This window comes from Arachis hypogaea, chromosome 6, assembly GCF_003086295.3.
Source record: "Arachis hypogaea cultivar Tifrunner chromosome 6, arahy.Tifrunner.gnm2.J5K5, whole genome shotgun sequence".
Classification (NCBI taxonomy): domain Eukaryota; kingdom Viridiplantae; phylum Streptophyta; class Magnoliopsida; order Fabales; family Fabaceae; genus Arachis; species Arachis hypogaea.
In genome coordinates, this window is record NC_092041.1 from 105,162,938 (window position 1) to 105,174,333 (window position 11,396).

The following is an 11,396-nucleotide window of genomic DNA, read 5'->3' on the forward strand; positions in this document are numbered from 1 at the left end:
GTGACATGTAAAATAGCATGCCCTAAGCCGAGGTTGGGAGATTTGTTCTCATAAGTAAGAGGTCTAGCAATTATTTGGAGGCATTTAATAAGTGATCCTGCTAACCCATTTAGTGTATGAACATGAGCTACCGGATGTTCAACACTTATTTCATTAACCATATAATAAACATCAAAGGCTTAGGAAGTAAATTCACCAGCATTATCAAGACGAATTATTTTAATTAGATTTTCTGAAAATTTGCTTTTAATCGAATAATTTAAGCAAGTAATCTCGCAAATGGCAGGTTGCGAAAAGACAATAAGCACACATGTGACCATCTCAAAGATGTGTCTATTAGGACCATAAAATATCTAAAAGATCTACATGGTGGATGAATAGGTCCACATATATCGCCTTGAATCCTTTCTAGGAATTCAAGGGACTCAAATCCAATCTTTTCCGGTGATGGTCTTAAAATTAGCTTTCCTTGAGAACATGCAGCACAACAAAATTCACTAGATTTTAAGAATCTTCTGGTTATTTAGTGAATGCCCATGAGAGTTTTCAATAATTCTCTGCATTATGGCTGTTCCCAGATGACCCAATCGATCATGCCATATTATAAAATCATTTGGGTTGGTAAACTTCGGGTTTATAATGGTATGTGATTCAATTGTACTAGATTTAGTATAATATAATTCGGATGAAAATGAAGGTAACTTTTCTAATATAACATTTTTTATTTGAATCCTGAGTTGTGATATATAAATACTCATGATTTCTCTCATTCATTGTTTCAATATGATATCCATTTCAGCGAATATCTTTAAAACTCAAAAAGTTCCTTAGAGATTTAATAAACAATAGTGCATTATTTATTATAAATTTTGTTCTTCCGAGAAACAAAATTATAGCTCTTCTGGAGCATTCTATCACATTTTCTGAGCCAATAATAGTATTAAGATATTCTTCTTTTGGTACAAGATGTGTAAAATATATAGGGTAAAGTACTAAATTGGTCCTCTACGTTTGGGTATAATCCTGTTTTGGTCCTTAAGGTTTAAAGTGTTCTAGTTGAATCCAAAAAAGTTTTATTTAGTTTCAATGTAGTCCCAACGTGAGGTCAAAGTTAAATAATTAACGAAGTGTCCTACATGACAGCAGTACAAGAATAAGGTTGATAATTTGGAGAACAAGTACAAGCTCCAGAGGCACAAAATCAACCGTGGATGCATCAATACATTTATTTATCATTCTCCTTAGTTCTATAGAAAATATTTTATTTAAATTGTAAGAAAAATGATAAATAAATGTTTTGATGCATCCACGATTGATTTTGTACCTCTGAAGCTTGTATTTGTTCTCCAGATTATCGACCTTGTTCTTGTACTGCTGTCATGTAGGACATTTCATTAATTATTTGATTTTGATCTCACAGTAGGACTACATTGAAGTTAAATAAAACTTTTTTGGATTCAAATAGGACACTTTAAACTTTAAGAACCAAAATAAAATTACGCCTAAACGTAGGGGACTAATTTAATACTTTACCCAAATATATATTACTTTTGATAATGGTATGCCAACTTGCACTATCCGCAAGGCAAACATTTTCATTATATCTCCTTTTTATTTTCTTCAAAAACAAATAATAATAATAATAATAATAATAATAATAATAATAATAATAATAATAATAATAATAAAATAAGTAAAAGTATATGCACAGTAAAATTATATTCTTGATTGAAATAGTTTTTCTAAAAAGTATTGTACATAAAAATAGTGTCATATACTAAAAGTTTTATTATTATTACTATTATTATTATTTTAGAACTTGAGACATTTAGTAATTTTGGAATTTATAAACATAAATATTAATTTTTTATTAAACATTATTTATATACATCATATTTGAAATTTAAATACATAGAAAATAAAACTTAACGATAAATTTCTTACATTATTTATTTACATGAGTACTTAACAAACCCACATATTAAACTTTTCTATCATTGATCAAATGACCAATATTTTCTTCAAGATCCTTAAAGAAATTAGATATTTTATAATGAGTGGTATAATTTTTAAAAACATCCTTTGAAACAAAATTTGTCTTCTTTCCTTTGTCATCCTTTTTCAAAAATGCTTGATAAAAATCGACTAGATGCCTTGGGGTATGACATGTACGCGACTAGAGGCCCTTTCTACTACAACGGAAATATTTATCTTCTGTTGATTTATTTTACCCATTGTTTCTTTCTTTATCCCACTTTTAATGAGATCATTTCTTGTGAACATAATTTTTCTTCCTTCAATAATTTTTCTTGTTACCAAAACCTTGCCATTTACCTCTTTTAGGGTTATGATTTGCCGCATTTGCTTTAGGAAATGGGGCAGCGCCAGTTGGACGCGCTTCATAATTTCTTAAAAGCAATTCATTGTTACGGTCAACAATAAAAAGGCAAGAAATTGACTTAGAATATTTTTTAAATTCTTTTCTTGATACTGCTGCTGCTGCAGGACCATATTTGAGGCATGGAAGGTCGGAAAATTTTTTTTTGAACATGTCATTATCAGTTATCTTTTTCCCACATAATTTCATTCGTGAGGTAATTCGGAATATTATTGAATTATATTCATTTATGGATTTAAAATCCTATAGACGTAAGTGCGTCCACTCATATCGGGTTTGAAGAAGTATCACTATCTTTTGATGATCATACATTCCTTCAAGGTTTTTCCACAGATTTGCAAGATCTTTTAGTGTGAAATATTCATTTTTTAATTTTTTGTCAAGATGATGACGAAGGAAGATCATGGTTTGCCTTTATCCTTTGAAATGCATTATTTTCTACTTTAGTAATATTTCTTAGATCCATTGAATCAAGATGGATTTCAGCGTCTAGTATCCATGATAAGTAGTTGTTCCAGATATATCAAGAGTATTAAATTTAAGATGAGAGAGTTTTGACATAATGAAAATTTATTATTCGAGTCTTCTTAAAATTTGATAAGAATCTCGTGCTGATAACGTATTGTAAAATAAATAAATAAGAAAGAGAAAATAAATATAAAATAAAAAAATATAAATAAAAGATTCTAATATTAATGTTTACTAATACTATTATCTTACTATAATAAAGTAATTCATATATTTTTATTAATATTATATATGTTGCAGCTTATACTCACAAAAAGATAGAGAAAAGAGAGAGAGTTTATATTATATATATGAAAGAGAAAAGTATTTTGTTGTACATTGTACATGTATTGTCTAAGACTTTTTTTTTTATAAAAAATATGAGACTTAAACCTGCAATCTCTTAATTGAATATGGAAAAGCTATGCCATTTAAGTTATTATTTATTGACATTGTCTAAGACTTTCTCACTATTTATATACACACAATATTTATTTTTTCAACTTCATTTAAATTTAGTTTAACTTGAGAGCTTCATTCTTTTATAGGAAAACTCAATCGCTCATATAATGAATTAAAATCTCCCTCATATAATGAATTAAAATCACGTATCATTAATTGAATGGATATCCACATCCATATCACAATACTTTTAGAATATTTTTTTGTCATTTTATCTCTTAAAGTCTTAATAATATTACTAATTTTGGGAATTTTTGGAAAATTTTTTAAGTTACTCAAGAATTAAATACTTTTACCATGTTTAAAAGAAAAAAAAAACTATGTAAAAAAGCTAGTCACGTGATAATGACTTCGTGACTTCGTGACTTCGTGTGCTATCCTGCTTCTCCGGGTTAGGGACGAAAAAGAAATGACGACTCCTAAATCAAGTCACTAATGGTTGTAGAAAAAAACAGACGAATTAAAGTTGAGATGAAAATTATTCGACCTTCTCCACCGCTTAGCCGCAACCGTGACGACAGTTCCAACTTCCAAGAGAAACTCAAAGTTCTCCCGATTATCTCGTCAGTTCACGAGATAATCAAGTTTATATTCGAGAATTTGGTACATCTCTCATAGTTTGATAAACTTGACTGTGACTTTGACTTCATCCTCTGTTTTTATTGTTAATAAATATAAATAATAACAACTATTAATTAATTAATCATATAAAAAGTTAAAAATTTTATCTTGTCCAAGAATCACATTCCTCATCCATCTCCTATGCCTCTCTGATCAGATTATAAAGTCAATGGTTTCGATTGAGAATTGGGACAAGTCATAATAATCTTCTTTGCAACCCTAACTTTTGTTCTTCAGGTATACTTATTTTATTTCCTCTGTTATGCTTATGTTCATTGATATTTGATTCTTGTTTAGTGCATATATTTAAAATTATTTTATTACATTTTTGGGGGTAGTATTTCCTTTTCTTCTTTTTTCTTTTTCCCGTAATTAGTAGTGAGTAATTTTTTTTTTCCTCTCCATAATCCCATTTCTTGCAACCAGAACCCTAGAATGTGTTGATTTTCTTCCCTGTTCTCGCAGGATAGGTTGATTTTAGTATTTTACCCGTCAAAAGAGAACAATATATCATTTCTTTGATGGGCACGGTAGAGACACCATCGAAAAACCCAGCTGGGTGTTCATCTCCTTCGCCAGAAAATGACAAGAATGAGCTCAGGGAAGCTCTTTGTGCTCTGAAAGGTGGGGCAATAGAAAACGGAGTAGGGTTTTCAAGTCATGGAAGCCAAGGTGATGATGATGGTGGTGGTGGAGGTGGTGTTGAATTGGTTAAGAACAGGGTTAGGTGTGACTCTGTTGGGAGAGAAGTGGAAGATGGTTGTCAAGGTTTGGCTGATTCGGAGATGAATGGGGTCTCCTCTTTGTTGAAAATGAAAGGAAGTGGGAGACGGTTGACGTATTCCTTTGGAAGTGATAGTGGAGATTCTGAGAAGTTGAACTATGGAAGTGGTGGTTCTTTTGGTGTTGGAATGGAAAGAGGAAGAAAATATTGGAAGAGAAGTGAAGAAGAAGGTGATCAATTTGGAAAAGTTGTGAGTAAAGATGTTCTGGTTACTGAGACAAGTGAGAATAGGGACTTGGATGTGGAAGATTTGGGTGAAGAAGGACATGGGTTTTCTGTTGGTGATTTTGTTTGGGGTAAAATTAAGAGTCATCCTTGGTGGCCTGGCCAAATTTATGACCCTTCGGATGCATCGGATTTTGCTTTGAAGCTAAGACAGAAGAACAGACTCCTTGTGGCCTACTTTGGGGACGGAACCTTTGCTTGGTGCCATCCTTCTCAATTGAAGTTGTTTCGGGAGAACTTTCAGGATATGGTGAAGCAGAGTAGCTCAAGGTCTTTTGTCAATGCTGTGCAGGAAGCTGTAAATGAAGTGGGGAGGCTGGTAGAGATCAAAACAAATTGTTGTCCATGTGCTTCGGAGGAAACTAGGTCTGACTTCGCTCTGCCATTGGCTAAGAATGCTGGAATCAAGGAAGGAGTTCTTGTGCCTGGAAATGGTGTAGATAGATTTTTGGATTTTCTGATTAACCCAGCAGAGTTACTTTCTCGAGTAAAACAAATTGCGGAAATTATTGCCATTACTAATACGCTGGACCTGGAAATCTTGAAGGCTCGGCTTTCAGCCTTTCATCTAGCAAGAGGAGGTTATAAGTTACCTAAGTATGAAGAACCCCTGCCAGTTCCTGGGCTTGAAGATAGTTCAATGGATGAAAGAGTAGATGTAGGTAACATTCAGGGTGGAGTGGAAGCACATGTCCAAGGGCCATCCGAAGACGACTACTCTACTGTGCCGACGAACCCAGAGTCTCTTGAACTGAGTTATTCTCATGAGATTTCAGGAAATAGGTCGACTCATAGGATTAAACAGAAAAGCATTGCTGAAATTTTGAGGGAAAACAAAGTTGTTAGTACCAAAAGCAAGGAGGAAGGTACAATGGAAAAAATGAAGGTTCAAAGTAAGAGGAAAAGCAGTGAGGATGCAGTGGCTTCTAAACCATTGCAGAAGAGGAAAGAATCACTCCCGAGCACTGATAGAAATTTGACAAATGCTGCAAATGATGTCAGTATTGGCAAGGTAAAAAGAGATAAGGGCACACCATCACAGTTGAAGGAGAAGAAAGAAGCTTTTGGGAATGAAAACAATAGAAGTGGGAGGAAAAAGAAGCCTAAAGAAGGGAATCCCAAAGAACAAAATGAGAAGGGTTCTTTGTCAAGAGAAAGGAAGAAAAGCAAGTACTTGTCCCCTCCCTTCACTACTCCAGCCAAAGGGCAGAGGAAGGAAGACTTAGATAAAGAATCCCATAAAGATTCTGACAAAGCTCATGTTTCTGAAGCAATGCCCAGAGAAGGCAACCAGTTTCACAAGTCCCCTGAACCTCCAAAATTTAACGGTGAGGCAGTTCATAAGTCCCCTGAAAGTTCAAACTACCAAACATCAGAAGACAATAACAAGGTTATTGATCCAGCAAAAGTAGAGACTCCTGCGGTGGAAGTTTTATCCAAAGTCCGCCATGCAGCTATAAATCCATTAGTACCTGGGGAAATCAGTTCTCTTGAAAATTTTGTGGACTTTGTTTCTGTCTTTAGAAGCTCATTGTATCAGGAAGGATCCTACTACAAGGTATACAAGAAGCACCAACGTGGCAGGAAGAGAAAGAACCCAGAATCTGAACTTAGGAAGCTGAAGAAAGATGAAAAGCAAACCAATCAGATATCACCTAATGATGTTTCTGAGCGGAGAAAGCGAAGAAGGAAGGAAACAATGTCTGGAGTACCTGAAGATCAGAAGCAAGCTGCTGAAGCTAAGGCTGTCAAAGGGAGTGATGAAAATGTTTCATCAGTTGCACTTTTGGTCTCATTTGAGCCTGGATCCTCTCTGCCTTCAAAATCTGACCTTATCACACTGTATAGTAAGTTTGGGGCGCTGAACGAATCGGCAACAACTGTATTCTCTAGTAATTACTCTGCTCAAGTGTCTTTTCTGAAAGCTTCTGATGCCAAAAAAGCCTTGAACCATTCGCAAAGTGCAAGCCCTTTCGGATCTTCCAAAGTCAGATTCAAGCTCCGTTACCTTTCTGCTGAATCCAAGTCGGCAAAAAAGGGCGAAAAATCAAAGTCCAAAGCATCTCAGGCTAAGGAGAAAGATAAGACTCCGAAGAAGGAAGCATCCCAATTGAACCACATAAAGCAGAAGCTCGAGTATCTGTCTTCGATGCTTGAAGAATCAAATGGGAAATCACAAGCTATGAAGACAAAATTGAAGAGCGGGATTAAAGAGCTTTTGGAGGACGTGAACAAAATGGTTGACTCATCATCATAGATCGTAATACATGGAATATTGGTAAAGTGATACATATGTAGCTAATAATCAGGTTAGGTTTAAGATTTGTTGTTTTCTTTAGAGGTTTCTGTTTGTTTCGTTTTTGTGCTTAGATTTATTTCAGAGGAAAATTTTTTCATTTTCTTGTGTAGAGTATGTAATATGTTGTATGCATAGTCTGTATAAACCAAAAAGCCTTTTAGATCATCGTGTCTGTTATCATAGTGATGAAAACAGCTTTTAAAGGATCATTTCTTTTAACCTGACTCGTTTGTGAAGAACCAATTGATTCCTTTTATGGTATCATTTTTATTTTTTGATGCATGGCAGTTGAATAGAAAAAGAGACGTGGAACTTATTTGTAGAAATATGTAGTTTTTCATTTCTCGTTTGGCCTTGCCATATATAGGCAAGTTGAACATCCCTTTTATTTTCATTGTTTCTTCTATTATGTCGATTGGGTATATATATAAATTATCAGAGAAGCAGTTATATATTGGAAAGTTTAAAGGTATGCCACTGTGGTAGTGTACTAGTGTACCTTCGTGTGGTGTCATACCCTTGTGATACGACGTATGGGGTATGGGGTATGGACTACGGATCGGTGAGGTATTTTTTTATTTTTTTTATTTTTTTTGCCAGCGCTGTGAAATTACAAGTGTGACAAATTATACATAAGGAAAATTCTACTCTCCTCCCCTGCAAGATGTTAAAATGATATTCTCCTCCCCTCTATTTTATAAATGTACATTTTCCTCTCTTTTAACTTTTAAAAAATCTCCTCTTTAATCTATTTTAAACTTTTTGTGTTAACTAATGTTATCCATTTTTTAAAAAAAATAAATTATTTTTTAAAAAAATATCCATTAACAAAAATTTTATTTTTTATTATTATATTTTTTTACTAAAATATTTTTTAATAAATTATTTTTTATTGATTAAATTGTATTTTTTAAAAAATTTAATAATTATATTATTTTTTTCCTAAAATATCCTTCGATAATTTTTTAATTATTAAATTATAATTTTACCAAAATTTTCGTTAACGATTTTTTTATATTTTACTATTAATTTTTCGATATCTATATATATTATTTTAACATTAAATAAAAAATTTTAGTAAGATTATTTTTCAATATCAATATATATTAATTGTTATATATATTAACAGTGGTAAAATTTTTTTATTTAATATTAAAATAATATATATTGATATCAAAAAATTAATAGTAAAATATAAAAGTAATTGTTCATAAAAATTTTGGTAAAAATCATAATTTAATAATTAAAAATTATTGAAGGATAAATATCTTAAAAAAATAATTTAATTATTAATTTTTTTAAAAGTATTTTAATAAAAATACAATTCAATCAATAAAAAATAATTTATTAAAAGGTATTTTAGTAAGTAAAATTTAATAATAAAAAATAAAACTTTTGTTAATGGATTTTTTTTAAAAAATAATTTATTTTTTCTTAAAAAATGGATAAAGTTAACACAAAAAGTTTAAAATGAATTAAAGAGGAGATTTTTTAAAAGTTAGAAGGGAGAAAAATATACATTTATACAATAAAGAGGAGGGTATGTCATTTTAACATCTCACAGGGGAAAGGAGTGAAATTTTCCCTTATACATATGATAAGTGAACCAATAGGCTAGAAATAAACCTTTAAATGAAAATTTGATCTGCATGATTTAGTCCTTAATATGCGTGGAGAAAGAAAATCACTCAAGCTTTTAATAAAATCTTCCGACTAGGAAAAAAAACAAGTCTTAACTATTTTGTTATGTAGTCTGACAAAAAAAATTAGTTGAACACTTCTTTTAAAAAAATAACTAAAATGTTTGTTAAAAATAAATAAAGTATGAATTATGAGTAGCTGGATAATATATAAATTTAGAATCGTTACTGTACCTACTCTTTGCGATTCTGCTTACACATATGTTGGTTAATTATTAGGGCAAATCACACTATTAAATCAGAGTAAAAGAGAAATTATGTGATTCAATCAAAGCATAAAATGTAACATGAATCAACTAGAAGCATGTTTTTATGTAATTCGAATCAAGCTAATTTGAACTAGGAAACCAAGAGTAATTCGAATCACATCAATTCGAATTAACAAGGAAGTGTAATTCGAATTTGATCCATTCGAATTATGCATGCGTTAAGTCATAGGTAGTTCGAATCAGCCAAGTTCGAATTACGCATGCAGATTGATTTAGGGTAGTTCGAATCACACTGATTCGAATTACGAGAGAAGTAATTCAAAGTGTAGTTTGAATTTGACTCCTTCAAATTACATAAATTGACTTACAAATTTTTAGAGTGAATACCCAATCCGGTCCTGACAATTTTTATAAAATTATTTACAATAATAATAATAATAATAATAATAATAATAATAATAAAGTTTAAACATACTTTGTTATATTAGGTTAGATAAAAATTAAACCATTTAAATAAATAATTCAGTGTTTAGAAGTTAAGTATTAGAATAACTTTTTGAAAAGTATTTATCATATCATAAATTCATAATTATGCAAGTATGTGAAGGATTTATTTTTTAAATTACGTTTTTAAATTAAATGGTTTTCAATATTATTAGATTGTCATATTTTTAAATCGGTCAATTCATTTTATATTTATATATTGATATAATTTTTAAAATTTTTTATTGTAATTATTCATTTTGTAACAAGTACAACTAAAATTTAAATAATAATTTTTAAATTAAACATTGTTATGATGAATACTATAAAAATTTGCAATGTACTCTTTTACTGACCTATCACATAATAAAATTTTTTAAACTTTATAAAATGCAATTTTTTTTATAAATTCGTATTATTAAACTAATTGAATTCAATTTAGCATTGGCTCCATATAAATATAATTGTTGTGTATTAAAATAATTAATTAATTTTTTAAAATGTGAAAATTTTTTAGAAGATTTTATGAGTACTACAAAAATGTGTAATATACTCTCTTACTAACCTATCACATAATAAAGATTTTTAAACTTTATAAAATGTAATTTTTTTATAAACTCGTATTATTAAACTAATTGAATTCGATTTAGCATTGGTTCCATATAAATATAATTGTTGTGTATTAAAATAATTGCATGGATTAAATTTAGCGTTGGCTCCATATTATTATTATTATTATTATTATTATTATTATTATTATTATTATTATTATTGTAAATAATTTTATAAAATGTAAAAATTTTTTAAAAGATTTTATGAGTACTATAAAAATGTGTAATATACTCTTTTATGAACCTATTACATAATAAAATTTTTAAATTTTATAAAATATAAACTTTTTATAGACTTGTATTATCAAACTAATTGAATTCAATTTAGCATTGACTCCATATAAATATAATTATTGTGTATTCAAATAATTGCATGGATTAGATTTAGCATTGGCTCCATATTATTATTATTATTATTGTTGTTGTTGTTGTTGTTGTTGTTGTTGTTGTTGTAAAAAATTTTATAAAATGTAAAAATTTTGTAAAAGATTTTATGAGTACTATAAAAATTTGTAAGTCAATTTATGTAATTCGAATTGATGTGATTCGAATTACTCTTGGTTTCCTAGTTCGAATTATCTTGATTCGAATTATATAAAAACATGCTTTTAGTTGATCCATGTTACATTTTTTGCTTTGGTTGAATCACGTAATTTTTCCTCCACTCTAGTTTAATAGTGTGATTTGACCTGCTAAATAATAGATTAAATTTAATATTTTAGAATTTAGAATTAACTTGCAACATATTATGCAAGTAAACTCAAGATATTTAAATATGACCATTTTTAATTATGAAATAAAAATGAGAGAAATTATTTTAAAGACTAATGTAATTTGTGTTCTTTAATTTCGAGAATTAAAATGAGTTATGAATAAAAATTTAAAGGTCAATTTGAATCACTTAAAATAATAATATATTAGTGACATATGGACAAATCTTGTAACGACACATAATATATCATTGACACGTAGACAAATCGTATTATTATACGTGGCACTATCATCTATGTCTGTAGGAAATATGTTACTAACAAATACATCATTCCTTCATTTTATATGATCGAATGCTTTTTGACATGTAGCATTAGCTGTTTATG

General features: G+C 29.8%; 1 protein-coding gene across 3 annotated transcripts; it reads left to right on the plus strand.

Moving 5' to 3' along the window:
* Nucleotides 1–3,728: 3,728 nt before the first annotated feature.
* Nucleotides 3,729–7,622, plus strand: LOC112697311 (PWWP domain-containing protein 6). Of its 3 annotated transcripts, none has more exons than XM_025750436.3 (3): nucleotides 3,729–3,970; nucleotides 4,146–4,225; nucleotides 4,454–7,622. In XM_025750436.3, exon 3 carries the CDS (start codon nucleotides 4,510–4,512, stop codon nucleotides 7,252–7,254), a length of 2,745 nt encoding a protein of 914 aa, XP_025606221.1. In that variant the 5' UTR covers nucleotides 3,729–3,970; nucleotides 4,146–4,225; nucleotides 4,454–4,509; the 3' UTR covers nucleotides 7,255–7,622. The 3 variants fall into 3 exon arrangements, with proteins under 3 accessions (XP_025606221.1, XP_025606222.1, XP_072053616.1); XM_025750437.3 differs by having other exon boundaries at nucleotides 4,459–7,622; XM_072197515.1 differs by lacking the exon at nucleotides 3,729–3,970 and having other exon boundaries at nucleotides 3,984–4,225.
* The last annotated feature ends 3,774 nt before the right edge of the window (nucleotides 7,623–11,396 follow it).

Coding starts and splice junctions, on each gene's coding strand:
- LOC112697311 (XM_025750436.3), top strand. CDS start 4,510: ATGGGCACGGTAGAGACACCATCGAAAAACCCAGCTGGGTGTTCATCT.